The 21,409-nt window shown below is 38.6% G+C and overlaps 1 protein-coding gene across 10 annotated transcripts in view; it reads left to right on the plus strand.

Annotated features, from left to right (window-relative positions):
• SPEF2 (sperm flagellar 2) overlaps positions 1-21,409 on the plus strand; it is a 246,864-nt gene that overhangs the window by 123,720 nt on the left and 101,735 nt on the right. For all 10 annotated transcript variants that reach the window (XR_005210938.1, XM_037799097.1, XM_037799104.1 and 7 more), the window contains one exon: positions 14,977-15,125. Coding sequence is in view for 9 of the 10 variants with exons in the window: in XM_037799097.1 (XP_037655025.1) it covers positions 14,977-15,125 (149 nt within the window). In the remaining variant the exon portion in view is untranslated. The remainder of the gene's footprint in view (positions 1-14,976; positions 15,126-21,409) is intronic.

Here is a 21,409-nt window from a genome sequence, read left to right on the forward strand (position 1 = left end):
AGCTTCTCTCTGGCCCCACGAGGCTTTGCAGCTTGGGCTGTGGGGTAGGGGTCTCCTGACTTGGATCTGCAGTTTTTACTTACAGATTTTATGCTGTGATCTCGGGCATTCCTCCCAATTCAGGTTGGTGTATGATGAGTAGACAGTCACATTTGTCCCCCCACAGTTATTCAGATTATTTACTAGCTGTTTCTGTATTTTTTTTTCAGTTGTTCCAGGGGGACTACTTAGCTTCCACTCCTCTCTATCCCACCATCTTAGATCCCTCTTCCTCATTTTTGAAGGACAGTTTTGCCAGATATAGAATTCTTGGTTGACAGTTTTTCTCCTTCAGTATCATAAATATATCGTACCATTGCCTCTTGCCTCCATGGTTTCTACTGAGAAATCCTTAATAGTTGTATCAAGCTTCCTTTATATGTGGTGGATTGCTTTTCTTTTGCTGCTTTCAGAATTCTCTCTTTGTCTTTGACATTTGATAATCTGATTATTAAGTGTCTTGGATTCAGTCTGCTCAGATCTATTCTGTTTGGGATACACTGTACTTCTTGGATCTCTAATTTTGTGTCTTTCATAACAGATGGGAAATTTTCAGTGATTATTTCCTCCATTATTCTTTCTGCCCCTTTTCCTTTCTCTTTTTCTGGTACACCTCATGACTTGTATATTCATGCACTTCATCTTGTCATTCACTTCTCTGAGATGCTAGCTCATATTTGTCCATTCTTTTCCCTATCTGTTCTTTTGTGTGTAAGATTTCAGCTGTCCTGTCCTCTAGTTCATGAATCCTTTCTTCTGCCTCTTCAAATCTGCTGTTGTGTGTCTCCATTGCATTTTTCTTTTCTTCTGTTGTGCTTTTCAATCTCATAAGCTCTGCCATTTGTTTTTTCAAACTTTTTGGTTCTTCCTTATGTTTGCCCAATGTCTTCTTTATATCCTTCATCTCTTTTGCCATATCTTCCCTCAGCTCATTGATTTGATTTTTGAATTGATCTAGATTTGTTTGATTAATAATTAGTTGTTTTAATCCCTGTATTCATTTGAAGTGTAAGTTTGTTCCATAGACTAGTCCATATGTTTGTTTTTCCTAGTGTGATTTGTAATTTTTTGTTGTCTAGGCATCTGGTTTCCTTGATTACCCCAATCAGATTTTCCCAGACCAGCAGGTTCAGGTCTCAGGAGGAGGCTGTATTCAGTGGCAGGTTTCCCTCGGGGTAAAACTCAGCAGATTGTCAAATTTCCCTGTTAGGCCTCTAGACTCTGTGCTTGGGCAGGTGGCACTTCTCAGCATGCAGCTCCCCACTGGAGTAAAAAAGTTCATTGTATTTAATTCTCAGTGGTCCCTGTCCCCCAGGGACTGAGAGTGTCAGAAACCAAGCTTAGGATTTTTCTGTTTTGTTTATTTTTTTCCCCAGGCCCTGGCATCTGAGTTCTTGAATTGGGCCCTTCTCCCTTCTTTTCTTAGGGAAGATAAGCTCTTTAAGGAATTGTCTCCTACACTTGAGTTTTTCCTTCGATTCTCAGACTATCTTAACTCCACCATTGCTTGGGTCAGTGCTGACAATTGAAACTGCCTGAGGCTTTCTCTAATGAGTTACTTAAAATGAGAGAGAAAAAAAAAAGGAAAAAAGCAAGAAGTTCCTTTTTCAGAGCCAGTCCCCAACCCACCAGTTTCACCAGTCCGCCGGAGTTGGTATCCAGTTCTGTGCTCAGGGGACTCTAAAAGCCTCTGTTACTATTTATTTATGTACTTTTTTTTCCATCAGTGCTGCCTCCTCTCTGCCAAGATAAACCTCTGAGTTCATTTCCTGCTTGCTCCAGGTTTATCTGTGCTCCTAGCATGTATTCAGTAGTCCAAAACTGCAGTTAGATCTTGGTTAAGCTACATTTCCTTGCTCACAGAAGGGACTGCTTCTTTTCCCACAGCAAAGGTTTGCAACTCAGTCTGCCATGCTGGTGGGGGAGGGACACCAGCAGTTTTGGGGAGCTTTACTTACAGTTCTATGCTGTGATCTGAGCCATTCCATCCACTCCTGACTGTTATGCCATGTTGTCCGGTCATGGATGTCCCCTCCATCAGTTGTTCCAGACTATTTCCTAGTTGTTCTAGACTATTTTCTAGTTGTTCCTGCCTATGCTCTAGTTGCTCTAGGGGACTAACTAAATTCCACACCTCCCTATGCTGCCATATTGCCCCCCGTTATGTTCTTAAATAAGAGTTTTTTTTATTTGTTTTTTTTTTTAATCTTCATTTTATTGAGATATATTCACATACCACGCAGTCATACAAAACAAATCGTACTTTCGATTGTTTACAGTACCATTACATAGTGGTACATTCATCACCCAAATCAATCCCTGACACCTTCATTAGCACACACACAAAAATAACAAGAATAATAATTAGTGAAAAAGAGCAATTGAAGTAAAAAAGAACACTGGGTACCTTTGTCTGTTTGTTTCCTTCTCCTATTTTTCTACTCATCCATCCCTAAACTAGACAAAGTGGAGTGTGGTCCTTATGGCTTTCCCAATCCCCTTGTCACCCCTCATAAGCTACATTTTTATACAACTGTCTTCGAGATTCATGGGTTCTGGGTTGTAGTTTGATAGTTTCAGGTATCCACCACCAGCTACCCCAATTCTTTAGAACCTAAAAAGGGTTGTCTAAAGTGTGCATAAGAGTGCCCACCAGAGTGACCTCTCGGCTCCTTTTGGAATCTCTCAGCCACTGAAGCTTATTTCATTTCCTTTCACATCCCCCTTTTGGTCAAGAAGATGTTCTCCGTCCCACGATGCCAGGTCTACATTCCTCCCCGGGAGTCTTATTCCACGTTGCCAGGGAGATTCACTCCCCTGGGTGTCTGATCCCACGTAGGGGGGAGGGCAGTGATTTCACCTTTCAAGTTGGCTTAGCTAGAGAGACAGGGCCACATCTGAGCAACAAAGAGGCATTCGGGAGGAGGCTCTTAGGCACAACCATAGGGAGGCCTAGCCTCTCTTTGCAGCAACCGTCTTCCCAAGGGTAAAACCTGTGGTAGAGGGCTCAACCCATCAAACCACCAGTCCCCTATGTCTGTGGTCATGTTAGCCACCATGGAGGTGGGGTAGGCGAATACCCCTGCATTCTCCACAGGCTCCTCAAGGGGGCACTACATTTTTTTTTTTCCTTGTTTTTCTTTATTTTTTTTTTTTAACTTTCCCTTCTTTTTTAAATCAACTGTATGAAAAAAAAAGTTAAAAAGAAAACAAACATACAATAAAAGAACATTTCAAAGAGACCATAACAAGGGAGTAAGAAAAAGACAACTAACCTAAGATAACTGCTTAACTTCCAACATGTTCCTACTTTACCCCAAGAAAGTTACCTAATATACCAACATTTCTGTGAACTTGCTCCTACTATATCCATCAGAAATTAACAGACCATAGTCATTCCTGGGCATCCCCAGAACGTTAAATAGCTTATCTGTTATCTGTTCTTCTTCGATTATTGTTCCCCCTTCCTTAATTGCTCTCTATTGCTAGTTCCCCTACATTCTACATTATAAACCATTTGTTTTACATTTTTCAAAGTTCACATTAGTGGTAGCATATAATATTTCTCTTTTTGTGCCTGGCTTATTTCGCTCAGCATTATGTCTTCAAGGTTCATCCATGTTGTCATATGTTTCACGAGATCGTTCCTTCTTACTGCCGCGTAGTATTCCATCGTGTGTATATACCACATTTTATTTATCCACTCATCTGTTGAAGGACATTTGGGTTGTTTCCATCTCTTGGCAATTGTGAATAATGCTGCTATGAACATTGGCGTGCAGATATCTGTTCATGTCACTGCTTTCCGATCTTCCGGGTATATACCGAGAAGTGCAATCGCTGGATCGAATGGTAACTCTATATCTAGTTTTCTAAGGAACTGCCAGACTGACTTCCAGAGTGGCTGAACCATTATACAGTCCCACCAACAATGAATAAGAGTTCCAATTTCTCCACATCCCCTCCAGCATTTGTAGTTTCCTGTTTGTTTAATGGCAGCCATTCTAACCAGTGTTAGATGGTATCTCATTGTGGTCTTAATTTGCATCTCTCTAATAGCTAGTGAAGCTGAACATTTTTTCATGTGTTTCTTGGCCATTTGTATTTCCTCTTCAGAGAACTGTCTTTTCATATCTTTTGCCCATTTTATAATTGGGCCGACTGTACTATTGACACTGAGTTGTAGGATTTCTTTATATATGCAAGATATCAGTCTTTTGTCAGATACATGGTTTCCAAAAATTTTTTCCCATTGAGTTGGCTGCCTCTTTACCTTTTTGAGAAATTCCTTTGAGGTGCAGAAACTTCTAAGCTTGAGGAGTTCCCATTTATCTATTTTCTCTTTTGTTGCTTGTGCTTTGGTTGTAAAGTCTAGGAAGTGGCCTCCTAATACAAGGTCTTGAAGATGTTTTCCTACATTATCTTCTAGGAGTTTTATGGTACTTTCTTTTATATTGAGATCTTTGGTCCATTTTGAGTTAATTTTTGTGTAGGGGGTGAGGTAGGGGTCCTCTTTCATTCTTTTGGATATGGATATCCAACTCTCCCAGCCCCATTTGTTGAAAAGACCATTATGACTCAGTTCAGTGACTTTGGGGGCCTTATCAAAGATCAGTTGGCCATAGATCTGAGGGTCTATCTCCGAATTCTCAATTCGATTCCATTGATCTATATGTCTATCTTTGTGCCAGTACCATGCTGTTTTGGCAACTGTGGCTTTATAATAAGCTTCAAAGTCAGGGAGTGTAAGTCCTCCCACTTCGTTTTTCTTTTTTAGAGTGTCTTTAGCAATTTGAGGCATCTTCCCTTTCCAAATAAATTTGATAACTAGCTTTTCCAAATCTGCAAAGTAGGTTGTTGGAATTTTGATTGGGATTGCATTGAATCTGTAGATGAGTTTGGGTAGAATTGACATCTTAATGACATTTAGTCTTCCTATCCATGAACATGGAATATTTTTCCATCTTTTAAGGTCCCCTTCTATTTCTTTTAGTAGAGTTATGTAGTTTTCTTTGTATAGGTCTTTTACATCTTTGGTTAAGTTTATTCCTAGGTACTTGATTTTTTTAGTTGCTATTGAAAATGGTATCTTTTTCTTGAGTGTCTCTTCAGTTTGTTCATTTCTAGCATATAGAAATGTTACTGACTTATGTGCATTAACCTTGTATCCCGCTACTTTGCTAAATTTGTTTATTAGCTCTAGTAGCTGTATCGTCGATTTCTCAGGGTTTTCTAGATATAGGATCATATCATCTGCAAACAATGACAGTTTTACTTCTTCCTTTCCAATTTGGATGCCTTTTATTTCTTTGTCTTGCCGGATTGCCCTGGCTAGCACTTCCAGCACAATGTTGAATAACAGTGGTGACAGCGGGCATCCTTGTCTTGTTCCTGATCTTAGAGGGAAGGCTTTCAGTCTCTCACCATTGAGTACTATGCTGGCTGTGGGTTTTTCATATATGCTCTTTATCATGTTGAGGAAGTTTCCTTCAATTCCTACCTTTTGAAGTGTTTTTATCAAAAAGGGATGTTGGATTTTGTCAAATGCTTTTTCAGCATCTATTGAGATGATCAATTGATTTTTCCCTTTTGACTTGTTAATGTGTTGTAATACATTGATTGATTTTCTTATGTTGAACCATCCTTGCATGCCTGGAATAAACCCCACTTGGTCATGGTGTATGATTTTTTTAATGTGTCTTTGGATTCGATTTGCAAGTATTTTGTTGAGGATTTTTGCATCTATATTCATTAGGGAGATTGGCCAGTAGTTTTCCTTTTTTGTAGCATCTTTGCCTGGTTTTGGTATTAGATTGATGTTAGCTTCATAAAATGAGTTAGGTAATGTTCCATTTTCTTCAATGTTTTGAAAGAGTTTGAGTAAGATTGGTGTCAGTTCTTTCTGGAAAGTTTGGTAAAATTCCCCTGTGAAGCCATCTGGCCCTGGGCATTTATTTGTGGGAAGATTTTTGATGACTGATTGGATCTCTTTGCTTGTGATGGGTTGGTTGAGGTCTTCTATTTCTTCTCCGGTCAGTCTAGGTTGTTCATATGTTTCCAGGAAATTGTCCATTTCCTCTACATTATCCAGTTTGTTGCCATACAGTTGTTCATAATATCCTCTTATAATTTTTTTAATTTCTTCAGGATCTGCAGTTATGTCACCTTTTTCATTCATTATTTTGTTTATATGGGTCTTCTCTCTTTTTGATTTTGTCAGTCTAGCTAGGGGCTTGTCAATCTTGTTGATCTTCTCAAAGAACCAACTTTTGGTGATATTTATCCTCTCTATTGTTTTTTTGTTCTCTATGTCATTTATTTCTGCTTTAATCCTTGTTATTTCTTTTCTTGTACTTGGTTTAGGATTGGTTTGCTGTTCATTTTCTAGCTTCTTCAGTTGATCCATTAGTTCTTTGATTTTGGCTCTTTCTTCCTTTTAATATATGCGTTTAGTGCTATAAATTTCCCCCTTAGCACTGCTTTTGCTGCATCCCATAGGTTTTGGTATGTTGTGTTCTCATTTTCATTCGTCTCTATATATTTAGCAATTTCTCTTGCTATTTCTTCTTTAACCCACTGATTGTTTAGGAGTGTGTTGTTTAACCTCCAGGTATTTGTGAATTTTCTAAGTCTCTGATGGTTATTGACTTCTAATTGTATTCCATTGTGGTCAGAGAATGTGCTTTGAATCATTTCAATCTTTTTAAATTTATTGAGGCTTGTTTTATGTCTCAGCATATGATCTATTCTGGAGAAAGTTCCATGAGCACTAGAAAAGTACATGTATCCTGGTGATTTGGGATGTAATGTCCTGTATATGTCTGTTAAATCTAATTCATTTATCAGATTGTTTAGGTTTTCAATTTCCTTATTGGTCTTCTGTCTGGTTGATCTATCTATAGGAGAGAGTGATGTGTTGAAGTCTCCCACAATTATTGTGGAAACATCAATTGCTTCCTTTAGTTTTGCCAGTGTTTCTCTCATGTATTTTGTGGCACCTTGATTGGGTGCATAGACATTTACAATTGTTATTTCTTCTTGCTGAATTGCCCCTTTTATTAGTATGTAGTGGCCTTCTTTGTCTCTCAAAACATCCCTGCATTTGAAGTCTATTTTATCTGAGATTAATATTGCTACACCTGCTTTCTTTTGACTGTAGCTTGCATGAAATATTTTTTTCCATCCTTTCACTTTGAGTTTCTTTGTGTCCCTGTGTCTAAGATGAGTCCCTTGTATGCAACATATTGATGGTTCATTTTTTTTGATCCATTCTGCGAATCTATATCTTTTACTTGGGGAGTTTAATCCATTTACATTCAACGTTATAACCGTGGAGGCATTTCTTGAATCAGCCATCTTATCCTTTGGTTTATGTTTGTCATATTTTTCCCCTCTGTCTATTAATATCCTTTATTGTACCCATACCAAATCTCTTTAGTATTGAACCTTTCTCCAAGTCTCTCTGTCCTTTCTTTGTTTCTCTGTCTGTAGGGCTCTCTTTAGTATCTCCAGTAGGGCAGGTCTCTTGTTAGCATATTCTCTCAGCATTTGTTTGTCTGTGAAAAATTTAAGCTCTCCCTCAAATTTGAAGGAGAGCTTTCCTGGATAAAGTATTCTTGGCTGGAAATTTTTCTCACTCAGAATTTTAAATATATCGTGCCACTGCCTTCTGGCCTCCATGGTGGCTGCTGAGTAGTCACTACTTAGTCTTATGCTGTTTCCTTTGTATGTGGTAAATTGCTTTTCTCTTGCTGCTTTCAGAACTTGCTCCTTCTCTTCTGTGTTTGACAGTGTGATCAGTATATGTCTCGGAGTGGGTTTATTTGGATTTATTCTATTTGGGGTTCGCTGAGCATTTATGATTTGTGTATTTATGTTGTTTAGAAGATTTGGGAAGTTTTCCCCAAGAATTTCTTTGAATACTCTTCCTAGACCTTTACCCTTTTCTTTCCCTTCTGGGACACCAATGAGTCTTATATTTGGACGTTTCATATTATCTATCATATCCCTGAGGTCCATTTCTATTTTTTCAATTTTTTTCCCCATTCTTTCTTTTATGCTTTCATTTTCCATTCTGTCATCTTCCAGGTCACTGATTCGTTGTTCAACTTCCTCTAGTCTTGTACTATGAGTGTCCAGAATCTTTTTAATTTGGTCAACAGTTTCTTTAATTTCCATAAGATCATCCATTTTTTTATTTAGTCTTGCAGTGTCTTCTTTATGCTCTTCTAGGGTCTTCTTGATTTCCTTTGTCTCCCGTACTATGGTCTCTTGTTCATCTTTAGTTCTTTGAGTAGCTGCTCTAGGTGCTGTGTCTCTTCTGACCTTTTGATTTGGGTGCTTGGGCTTGGGTTATCCATATCGTCTGGTTTTTTCATATGCTTTATAATTTTCTGTTGTTTTTGGCCTCGTGGCATTTGCTGAACTTGATAGGTTCTTTTAGGATTTGTAGACCAATTGAAGTCCTTATCTCTAATTTATCAGATCTACATCTTCGTGGAGTACACTTTCTCTAACTAACCAGCAGGTGGCGTCCACGAGCCACCTGTTCTCCACAAGCCAGTTCTCCGCTGCTTAGCCTTTTTGGTGAGTGGGGGAGTGAGTCTTGTGGGGTCCAATTGGTGTACCAAGCTTGCGTGTGTAGTTGGTGTTGCCTGCCCTGTATATGGGGCGTGTTTCTGGGCAGTCAGGGAGGGGGGGGTGGCTCTAACAAACAAATCTCCCTGGTGATCCTAGAGTTTTAAGGCTGCTGCAATAGTCTAATCCTTCAGTTCAGTCCTGCCACAGTTTGTCTCTGCCACTGACCCCCAAGTCCTTGGTATTGGCGTATGGCTCCTGAGACTTGCAAGTGGGCCCCTCTTCCAGGCCGTGCACCCCCTGGTCCTCTGTTGAGGGATGACTGTGCTATGTCACAGGTGAGTGCCGTCCCCCCAGGGCAGTTCTGGGCTGCTGGGCTGTGTAGGGAGGCTCCCAGTCTGCTGAAATGATGGCTGAATGGGGCTTTGTTAATTCACACTGCTCTACCTTCCCAACTCTGGGACAATCAGCTGAGGTTGCAGGGAAGGCTAATGTCCACGCCCAGTTTTGTGGTGTGTGCCTGTTATCTGAAGCACTTCCGTCACACTGGGTTGTCTGGGGCAGTTCTGGGCTATGGGGCTGGCGATGGGCAGGAGTGTTTCCTGTCCACCAGGATGATGGCTGTGAGCAGACACCCCCCTTTTCTTGGGAAGTTGTGGTGTTTAGTGAATTTTCTCAGCCACTGGATTATTGCGTTTTGTCTCAGAGCTCTCTTAGTTCTGCTCTTGACTTGACCTGCCCAAATTGCAAGTCTTTGAAGCTTTCTGTATTGGGCTTCTTAGAGTAATTGTTTTAGAAAAAGAAAAAAGGATTAAAAAAAAAAAAAAAAAGAAAAGGCCCTCCTCAGAGATCTAATGGGTTATTGAAATGCTAAGAGACAAAGCAACCAGGGCCATTAAGGAAAGGTCCACAGGGCAGAGAGATCAGCTTTTCTTCGGGATTTGCATATGCGCCTCAGGGCCCAAGCTCGGGCCTGAGCTCTGCCCTTCCCCCTTCCACGCTCACCAGAACTCCAAAAATCCTCCGCTTTTATTTTGGTGTTTTTCGTGTTGTTTTTTTTCTATGCCTGTCTCCTCTCTGCTGGGCTGGCTGCTCTCAGATTCTCTGGTGTCTGGTCTCCATCTATCTATGGTTGGCGTTTGGATCAGCAGAATGAGTTTCCGATAAGGGCTGCCACTGCAGTTCTCCCTTCTCCTTCCCGGAGCTGACAGCCCCTCCTCCCCCGGGACTGAGCCTGGCAGGGAGGGGCGCGGGTCCCCTGGCCGCAAAAACTTACAGATTTTGCTGATCTCAGCAGTTCCACGTTTTCATGAGTGTTGTATGAAGTATGCCCAAAGTCAGATTGCTTTGTGGTGTCCAGTCCACGCAGTTCCTGGCTTTCTACCTCCTTTCCTGGAGGAGTAACTAAAACATACAGCTCACCAGTCTGCCATCTTGCCCCACCTCAAATAAGAGTTTTAATAAATCTATTTCTTAGCCTTTTAAAAAATTTTTTTCACTAGAAGTAGAAAAAGAAAATTGTCATTCAAGGTAAATTGAAAGCAATCTTAAAATCAATCTATGAACCAGAAAATCATACTTAAAAACTGCAATAAAGTTTGCAAAATTCTAAATATCAATCTAATGAACACTTATGAATATAAAATGCATCAAAAGATGCTGAAAGACAGTGAAGTATGGCATTCAAAAGCATGGGCCTACCTAAGTTGAAATTCTAACTCTGCCATTTGCCATATGGGTGACCTTGGGCTGGTTACTTTACCTTAGTTTGCCTCAGTTTGCTCTTCTGTAACATAGGGTAATGTTCTGGTTTACTAAAGTTGCCAGAATGCAATATACCAGAAATGGATTGGCTTTTATTAAGGGGTTTTATTAGGTGAGAAATTTACAGTTCTAAGGCCATAAAAGTGTCCAGAACTAAAGCATCAGCAAGAGAATACCTTCACTAAAGAAAGGCCGATGGCATCCAGAATACCTCTGTCATCTGGGAAGGCATGTGGCTGGCATCTGCTTGTCCTTTGCTCCTTGGTTGCATTCCTTTCAGCTTCTGATTCCAGTGGTTTTCTCTTTAAATGTCTGTGTGCGTTCTCACTTAGCTTCTCTGGGGCAAACTCTGATCTTCATCTCTTAGCTTAGCATCTCCAAACATCTTTCTTTCCATATCTGCAAGCATCTGGGTATGTGACGGCTCTGAGCATTTTCTCTCTGCTCTCTTCAAAATGTCTCTGCCTTTTATCCTCTCACAGAGGACACCAGTAAACTAATTAAGACCTACCATGGAAATAATCTAATCAAAAGGTCCTACCCACAATTGGGTGGGTCATATCTCCAAGGAAACAATCTAATTTAAAGGTCCTACCCACAATAGGTCTGCCCCCACAAGATTGGATTTAAAAAACGTGACTTTTTCTGGGGTATATAAAAGATTCAAACCAGACAGTTAATAAGAGCACCTATTCATATGGCAATTGTAAGGAATAAATAAATATACAAAAAGTAAGCAGAATAGGGTCAGGCTGAAAGTAAATACTCAATAAAGATGGACTATTATTATTGACTCCAGAACCAAGTAGTCCTTCAGATGTTACTAAAAACAAATGGGCTAAAAGAGGAATCCTTTGCAAAGTTGTGCTAGGGAGTTTCCCTCACTTATAGATAATAAGTATGCTTATATATATATATAAGCATACTTAGCTTATGACAGTATCTAAAATTAGATACTGTGAATGATCCTAGATAACCAGTCTCATTACCTTATGGTGGTCCAGAGTCCATATTCCCAGGTCCACACAGAGTAACAATGTGAATTCTGGGACACAGAGGAGAGAAAACTTCTTCCCTGAGCTTTACCAAAATAGCTTCTCAATAGTGGGATAGAGAATAACCTGACTCAGGTTCCTCCTCAGGCTCCTAGTTGACATTGACCCCCTTCTCTTCCTGGGCATTTGGTTTCAGTCTGTTCCATTTCTGAGCTAAAATTTTCATCTTATCCTTAACATCCTGAGTTTCAACTTTGCTTGCTACTGTTCAGCCCAGGCAGCCGTTGGCACCTGTTCACAAAAAAGTTGACTTTTGCTGAACATGGCTGGCCCCTAGGCTGTAAGAAAATGACCACTGTTAATTGATGTTCTTGCTACTCAATAATGAAGCTGTTAAAATCGCTACTAGGAAATAATTTGGGACTGCAAAGTAGTAATCATGCCTTTCTTTAAAAAAAAGAAACAGCAATAAATCAGACTTTCCACTTCTTCAGGCTTAACTTTTCTTCCTGCCTACAATCCCCCACCTTCCTGAGTAGTGCCAATTTAACTTGAAAGTGTTGTGGTTTTCTTTTCTTTTCTTCTCTTTTTTGAATTATAAAACCTTGTGTTGAAAGCAACTGTCCTGGGGGATAAGGCCTGATGGTTTGGGTTGTGCCTCTCACATGTCTGCTAAGGATGGTTTTGATAACTCAGCAGAGCACAAATCAGTGGAACATGCTTCCTGCTGTGCTTCACTGGGGGTGCTCAAGCTTCTTCCCCAAACACATTTTTATTTTAACACCTTTTAGCTCTTTGAATACCTTAGCTTTACTTTTTAACCCTTTTTGAATGAGGAGACCGTGACTTTCCCAGCTCACTTTTAATGGCTGTCGGTCATGAGATAGGAATAAATATTTTTTAAAGATATTTTATTGTGCTGACATATAGAAACATAACATTTGCCATTTAATCATTTTAAGTGTGCAGTTCAATGGCATTAATTACATCCACAATGTTGTGCTACCATTAGCACCATCTGCTACCAAAACTTTATCACCCAAAACACAAACTCAATACATATTAGGTAATAACTCCCATTCCACTCTCCTCCCTACCCCCGATAACCATGAACTACTTTCTGTCTCTGTGAATTTGCTTATTCTAGATATTTCATATAAGTGGAATCATACATTATTTGTCCTTTCTTGTTTGGCTTATTCACTTAGAATAATACTACTTTCAGTGTTCATCCATATTGTAACATGTGTCAAGAACTCCCTTCCTTTTATGGCTGAATAACATTCCATTTTATGGATACATCACATTTTGTTTATCCACTCTTCTGTCAATTGACACTTGGGTTGTTCTCCCTCTTAGCTGGTGTGTAAGTACCTATTTGAGTCTCTGCTTTAAATTCTTTGGAGTATAGACCTAGTAGTGTTCTGGTTTTCTTAATGTCCCCTCATCAATTGATATAGCTTACACTTATCTTAGAATTACCTATTTAATTTCTTACTTTTAAATTTTGGTTACAGTGCTTGACTTTTATTTACTTAGACCTTTATAGAGCTCCTAATATATTATTTATCTTTTCTTTGCTCAAATTTATTGCTCTATCTTTTCATCTTTGATTGACCATTTCTTTATTGATAACATTGATTAAATTAATCTTGCATTCTTAACTTGATTTTTCTTATTTCCTTATATTAATTTTATTTTAACTCCATAGGCTTTTGTGTGATACCATCAGGTTCTTATAACTGAAAAAAATTGCTAAAATCTACCTTTACTTTGTCTTAAACATAGATTAGTCTCCACCTTTTCATCCATGAAGATTCCTACATCAAGGACTTAGAGTCCAACTTTAAAAGAGAAATTGAATATCTTAGAAACTGATGCCTTCTTATACTCAGATAGATGATACTTATAAACGAATGCTCCCTTGCAACATTTAGATGATGATATGTTTCATTCAAAAATGATATCTAATTTTTCACCCACTATAATATAGATAACATTTTATTCATTAAAATCTCTTGCCTCTCAGGATTTTCAATGCAAAATATATATATATATATATATATGAAAGTTACATGGAATTAAAGCATAATGGTCCAAGAATGATTCTCCAGCTCTCTTACTTTTCATGAATGTTCATGATATTTAAGACAAGAAGAAAAACTCATTCCAGTCTCGTGTTTATAATTAGGAAGTTCTTAGGAATTCTTCTAGAAAAAAATCAGTTTAAAATGGCTATAGCATCATCACTCTTACTTCCCCAGAGATTCAGGTCAAAGGATGAAAATTATCATGCAGAAAAACACATCATATTATGAGCATTTTTGGTTTCTACATAAACAAAGATATTCTTGAAGTTTTTTAAATTTCTAAAAATTTAGATACAAGCTAAGATGTATGGATAATGGATACTGTTTTTAAAGGTTTAAGAGTAACCCATGAGACACAATAGACTATTTCTCTTCTACTTACAAATTATGTATTTTTAACTAGCATAAAAAGTGGAAGATGTATTTATTTTCCTAAACAGCGTTATCATTAAATAATGCTCATTAAAGAAATATATTTTGGGGGAAAGAAAGCGCTCTGAGTTTTGCAGGTATCTGTAAACTGCTTCTAAAATCTAAATAATTAATCTGAAGGTAAGTGGAATTTACACTGAATGGATTTCTAAATTATAATAACCTTGATCTTTCAAGAAATATTAATGCTCTCTGAGTAAGGTACTTTGGTCAGTGCACAAGGTCTTTCAGACCATAGTAAGGGTGCCACTTCTTCAATAAGTGCGGTCTAGATTGCCTTCTTGAAGTTATCAGGGAAACTCAAGTTTATGTACCGTCTCAATTCTGAATTGAAACTTAAGCCTCTCTCTCCCTCTACCTTTCTTTTTCTCTCTCTTCCTCTCCTTCTTCCTCTATCCTTCTCTCCATTTCCCTCTCTCCTTCTTAACCCTCCTCCATCCCCCTCCCTCCTCTCTTTTGCCTTAAGGCAGCCCAGGCTTATGACACAACTACCTTCATCCCTATTCCCTGACTGTAGCAAGGTTGTTTCCCACTCAGAAACCCTGTGTCTCATGCAGGGCATGTGGGAACGTTCTGGAGCTACAATGTCCAATTCTTCTCCTTCCCCACATCCCTCACCTACTCTGGCCAACTCTTAATATAACCTGCTTTCTCTCTACCTCCTCCCCTGGGCTCCAAGGAATGCCAAGAACACCGTTCATGTTACAGATATCCTCTTTTTCCCATAGTGTTGAGAGTTTAATTTGCCAGTTTTTGCAATAGTAAATGAAATATTTTTTTCTCTAGAGGTTAAACTTTATAAGCCACAAGTTCATTGTGGAAGCAAGGACAGAGATGAAAATGGAAGTTGGTTTTCAAAGCCAATTGGGCAAAAGAAGTTGAATTGCTCATAGGAAAAAAACAACCTATAACTGGTTAATGTGGAGGATGCGATTTTTGATTTGGTTAGACTGCCCAAAGAACATGAACCATAATTAATCTATTGCCTGAAGTTCATGGCAATCATAGATTTATTTACCCATGAGAATCTGGTCGTGTATTTCTACTCATAGTGGAATGATTTAATATGCATGTTTAAGGTTCTCCTAAAGGAAAATCTCAAGGAGGGAAAGTAGCAGCAAAGAAATCTCCTGCTGGCTCTGCAGATACCTCACCTGCTCCAATATTACCACCGGCACCTAGGCCAGGATCAGAAGAACGGGTCTATGTGAATGAACCAATTCCTGAGGTATGGCAGTTTAGAAACAAGTACTTGTAGAATCCACTCTTTTCTTCTGTTCCTAATAAGATTCACGGTATTACTTGCAGCAGCCAGAAGGCGCTTCATAGCTGGTAATTTATAAATGCATCATTATAGCTGAAATATTTTTAGCTGAAATATTTTTAGAGATTAGTAGTTGAACCACATCTCATCCTTTCTCCCACTCACTTGAGTTCCTGAGTCATATTTCAAACTGCTGCTGAGTGCTAAAACTGGGGGAGCAAATGGGTTCTGTGAGGACCAATTTTCTCCCCAAGGACAAGCAGAAACGCAGTTTCCTGGAAGAATGACTTCCCCGGAGCTCATATCCAGCGAATTATAGCCCTCCATCCATGTTCTCATGCCCACATCATAATGCTTTTAAATGAAGTGTAACCTCTGACTTTTTAGAAATAGGAGGCTTTTTTTAAAAAAGCTAAGCCCGTAAAAGAATAGACAATTGTCAGGCCTGAGAACTTTAACTGTAACCCTAGTGTAAGGCAAGAAGCCGCCCCAGGTTGAGGTTCCATCCAGTTCTTTGTGCGAAGCCCAGTCTCCATGTCGGCAGGTGTAGTTGCTTTAACAGATAGTAGATCATGGGAAAATCACACAGAAAGTTCCTTCCTTCAAACCTTTTTAAAAGACAAAGAGCTTTTTAAAAAGCCAGACGTCAATCTTCTTCATTCCAGTTCCAAATGGTTTCTCTTATGAATATTCTTAGTACTGACCATCTGGGTCAGGCATTTGAGACTTGATCATGAATTGTAGCCATTGTGGAGTGGCTGTTATTCTTGAACTTTCCCAGAGCATATGTCTTATCTCCCCAACTACATTATAAACTCTTCAGCCATGGTAGGACTCATATAGAATAATTAAGTTTATTCAACACAGAAACAAATAGTGCAGAGCATGTAACAGATTCTTGAGGGAGGTTTCTAATGGATTTAATTTCAGTATCCTTGCAGAATTAAAACAGAAACTATTTGAAGAATTTAGAAGATGTAATGACAGACATGTATAATTGACATCATTTAGCCAAACAGAGGCTACTTTTGCAAGGAGATATATTAAAAAATTATCACAGAAGCAGGAGTGGTTGTTTGGAATGAGATGAAATTAAAATGACATTCTTTGGCAGGGGGTGTGGGTGAGGGGCAAAAGATACCAAAATGCAATCCACAACTCCACCCCTTGAGGTCCTTGAGGGAAATAAGTTTATAGAGGAAAAGAGGGAAATGAGGGAAAAAACATTATCACTGAGATCTGGCACCAGGTAGGTCTAGCCATCAGGATCCTGGTAGGAAACTGATGGTAATTTGAGGAGAGGAGAGTGGAATAAAGGACTATTTACAAATGTATAGGCAATAGTTAAGGAGACCACAAGGAGTAGATTACTATCCCAGGGCTAGGGTCAACAGGGAGACTTTATGCCTTCTTGGCCTGTGCAAGCGAGGAGAGGGCAACCCCTGGGATCTAGGAGGGGCTTCTTCAGTTAAAGGACCATCTAAAGGGAGCTGTGGCCTTGAGCAGAGGGAGGCAGCCAGCCACAGTGTCCCAGTGGAGAGGACCAGAGGAGTATGTAACCCAACCTCATCTTCTTCCTGCCCTCACATCACCTGCCAGGAAGATGGAGGGCAAGGGAATTCCCTGAAGTAGTTCATGTATGTCAGCCTCCTAGGGCACTGAACAGAGTGGAGGATAAAAAATTGGTCTAGTTACCAAAGCAAGAACATGTGGAGAACTCCTCTCACTACAGCTTGAATTGGCCTCAAGCCTAGAAACAAAGCATGCCTTGCGATCCACTCTAGTCCTTTCCAACTCTAAACTCCCCACCCTTGAGTTGCAGAGATTGCCCACCTAGGAAGAGGGAAGACTGATCCAGAAAACCCTGGCACATAGGCAGAGAGAATAGGCTAAAGGAGAAACTGTCTCAATAACTGTGGGTTCCAATAGGGTTGCCAGATTTAGCAAATAAAAATACAGGATGCCCAGTCACATTTGAATTTCAGATAAACAACTAATTTTACTGGGTATCCTGTGTTTTATCTGGTAACACAAGTTCCAGGCCTTTCGAGGAGCCCAGACATAAGTTACCTCAACAGACACATAAAGGGGAAAAGAATGAGAGAAAGAAAAAAAGAGAAAGCATATGTGTCCATATCTAGGTCTGACAGGAGTAGGCAGCAGCCAAGTGTGAGGGGAGCCTGGGTCCTTCTCCCTTTGCCAGTCACAAAGAGAAGGGACAGGAGAACCAGGGAGGCAGTCAGGTTGAGAAGTCTTTGCTTTCCAGCCTGTGGAAGCAAGAAGAGAACAGACTCCCAAGAGACAGGATTCTAGGAAAGGGGTAGCCATGCCTTGGGTCCAAAGACCCAGTCAGTGACCTCACACTTGACCATCCCATAGTAGCACTCTTTTTAGGGGCTGACGCTGGACCAGGGGCCATGGGGCCACATGAGCTGCTTTAGAAACCTTCCACTTCCTTCCTCAGGAGGCTGACAGAGATGAAAGTCTGCTGCCAAAAGTATAAACAGAAGTATATAGCTTGGTTTAAATCACAGTTTCTGATAAATTCTCAACTGGTTTGCTGACAGTTTCAGCACTCAGAATACAGAGGAATTTTGGGGAACATTTACTTTAGATTTACCACTGACCAACAAAATACGAACAACTGGGTGAATGGAAGTAACCAATAATTTAAGAGAAAGTAATAACAGAGTAAAAACAGAGGATTTATCAATTCCTCTGATAAAAAGGGAGAATATGCAGAACATAAGCATATATATTCCCTAGTTATCAGGAAAGCAGATTTCAAAGGCATAATCAGATTATAATCTGGACTCTATAAAGAGTAAAATGACTCTAGGAGGAATGAATGGGATCAGAAAAAATGTCTAACCTAATAATCCCAAAGAAATTAAAGTGGCCCCAGTGAGATTAGGGTGGGGGTGGGGGAGATAAGGTCTCAAAAGAATTAGGGAAAATAATGGAAGGATGTGCCAAGATATCTTGGCCCTCCTGAATACACTAATGTTGAAAGAATATAATAAGGACATTTACAAAAGTCCTTCCCAAACTGCCAAATGGTAGTGGTAAAGAATTTTCAGCAAAATTGTCTAGGAAGATAATATAAGAATAAAAATAGGAACCAAGCTTTGGTAGCCTGAAGTTGTCTTAAATGAGAAGAGAAATAAAGTGAAATTAAATTAATGAAGGTTAGGACCCAATTTTTTGAGGCCTGAAGATTCGGCAGGACTTCTTAAGAAAAAGAACACAGAATTATAGATAGAAAAAATAGATATGAAAGTGAATGCTTATTTAGGCTAAAATAACATTTATTTAGAATGAATATTTACTTAAGAAATTTTTTTATAAATTAAAAAAAACAGACAAGTGCCACAAACACAAGAGACAGGCAAAAGACCTTAAACTTTTTAGTTTTTAGCTGCCTGACACACCTCTATTATTTTATTTTTCCTATATCTTTGGGTGTATATTCTTTGACTTTGGAATGACATTTTTTTGTGCAGATAACAGGAAGATAATCCAAAATTCCCTTTAGCATGGTTGCTCAAGATTTGTTTTCTTTAGTATTATTGATAATTGAGAACATTTTCTTGTAGCTTCACAACTCATTTCAAGTCATAATGAAAGGTGGTCAAATCTGAAGAAGACAGCAGACTTAATCAGTTGCACTTAAAAAATGAATCTTACTTTTAAAAATTTTATGAAACATACAGCCATGTGAAAAAAGTGGTAAGTCCCTCTCAGGATCTTGGAAGATGCCTAACCTGCGTAAAGTGAGAGACACTGAACTTTTGGAGAAGATCTGCCTTGGCTACCAAATTCCTATCATGCTTCAGTTTTCTCCATCAAGGAAAAGACTGTTAATTGGAAAGGATGGATCAGAGCACATAGTAGCATCACATGAGTTCAAATTCCCAGACCTAAAAAAATTACATTATCCATGACTCATAGAATTCACAGAGGATACAGGAGATTTTGGAAGACCAGATGCTGGCAAATGCCTCAATATTTAAGAAAAGGCTGGTGGGATTTGGTAGAATACAGAGCAATAATCTGTACATTAATATCTGAGCAAAATTTTAGAGCAAATTATTAATCACCTGACTTTGGAGCACTTACAAACTATAATAATGATCACTCAGAGTCTGTGCAGTTTCACTAAGAATAAGTCTTGCTGAACTGACCCATTCTTCATCACAGGTTTGGACAGGTGGATCATGGAAGCACCACAGAAATTGTATCTCTCAAGTTCAAAATAGTATTTACCAATGTTCTTGTGAAGGCCTTGTAGATAATTGAGAGATATGAACAAGATCTTAGTACAATTAGGTCCAATTAGGGTAGTCCAATTAGGAAGTTATCACTATCTGTGTACAGAGGGTTTGTTAATGGATTGAAGTCAACCAAGAAGGAGCTTTAGTAGTTGGCATATTTAAAATGGTGTTATGATTTTGAATACCACACATTTCAAGAGAGATATAACAAGAAACCAGAGGGGGGATCTAGGTTAGGAAAGGATGTTAAAATAACATCAAAGGAGAATTGAAAGAACTAAATCTATGAATATATATGTACCTAATGGCACAGCCCAAAATATATGCATCAAATATTGAAAAATTTGAAGGGAGAAAAAGAAGGTTCTACATTAATAGTTGGAGAATTCAAGACACCATTTTCAATAATGGATAGAACATCTAGACAGAAGATCAGTAAGGAAATAGAAGATTTGAATGATACTATAAATCAATTAGACCTAATAGACATATGTAGAATACTTCACCAACAGCAGCAGAACACACATTCTTCTCTAGTGTACATTGGTCATTTTCCAGGATATACGATAGGTTAGGTCATAAAAAAGTCTTGATATATTTTAAAAATATTGAAATTATAAAATGTGTATCTTCAACCAAAATGGAATGAAGCTAGAAATCAATAGAACATGGAGAACTGGAAAATTCATAAATATGTGTAAATTAAATAACACACTCTTAAACAGCAATGGGTCAAATAAGAAATCAAAAGAGAAATTAGGAAATTTTCTGAGGTGAATGATAATGAAAACAGAATATACCAAAACTTCTGGGTTGCAGCAAAGAGAGTGCTTAGAGGAAACTTTATAGCTGCAAATTTTTCACTTAAAAAGGATATCAAATCAGAGACCTAACCTCACAACTGGAGGATCTAGGAAAAGAAGAGCAAATTAAACCCAAGGCAAGCAGAAGGAAAGAAATAACAAAGATTAATGTAGAGATAGATGAAATAGAGCACAGAAAATGACAGAATCAATGAAAAAAGAATTGGTTCTTTGAAAAGATCAATTTTTAGCCAGACTGACATAGTAAGAAAGAGAGAGGATGCAAGTAAGCAAAATCAGAAATGAATGGAAAGACGTTACTACTGATCCTACAGAAATAAAAAGGATTAAAAAAGGATACTATGAACTACTGTATGCCAACAAATTAGATAACCTAGATGAAATGGACAAATTCCTAGAAACATGCAAACCATCTATACTAACTGTAGAAGAAATAGAAGACATCAACAGACCAATTAACAAGCAAAGAGATTAAATCAGTAATCAAAACCCTCCTGATAAATAAAAGCCCAGGACCAGATGGATTCATTGGTGAATTTTACCAAACATTCTAAGAAGAACTAACACCAGTCCTGCTCAAACTCTTCCAAATAAAAATTAAGAGAAGGAAACACTTCCTAATTCACCCTATGAATCCCATATCACCCTAATACAAAGGCAGATAAAGATACCATAAGAAAAGAAAATTACAAATCAATATCCCTTATGAATATAGATGCAAAGTTCCTCAACAAAATACCAGCAAATGAAATCCAACAGCAAATTAAAAGAATTATGTACCATGATTAATTTGGATTTACCTGAGGTACGCAAGCATAGTTCAATATAAGAAAATCAATTAATGTAACACACCGCAATATTATAATGAAGGAAAAAAACACGATTGTCTCAATACAGAAAGGCATTTAACAAAATCCAGCACCCCTTCTTGATAAAACACTTAGAACACAAGAAATAAAAGGAAACTTCCTCAACATAATAAGAGGCATATATGAAAGCCCACACTTAAGTTCATATTCAATGCCAAAAGACAGAAAGCTTTCCCTCTAAGATCAGGAATAAGACAAGGATGCCCACTGTCACCACTGCTATTCAACGATATCCTGGAAGTTCTAGCCAGAGCAATTAGGCAAGAAATAGAAATAAAAGT

Source organism: Choloepus didactylus, chromosome 11 (assembly GCF_015220235.1).
Source record: "Choloepus didactylus isolate mChoDid1 chromosome 11, mChoDid1.pri, whole genome shotgun sequence".
Taxonomy (NCBI): domain Eukaryota; kingdom Metazoa; phylum Chordata; class Mammalia; order Pilosa; family Megalonychidae; genus Choloepus; species Choloepus didactylus.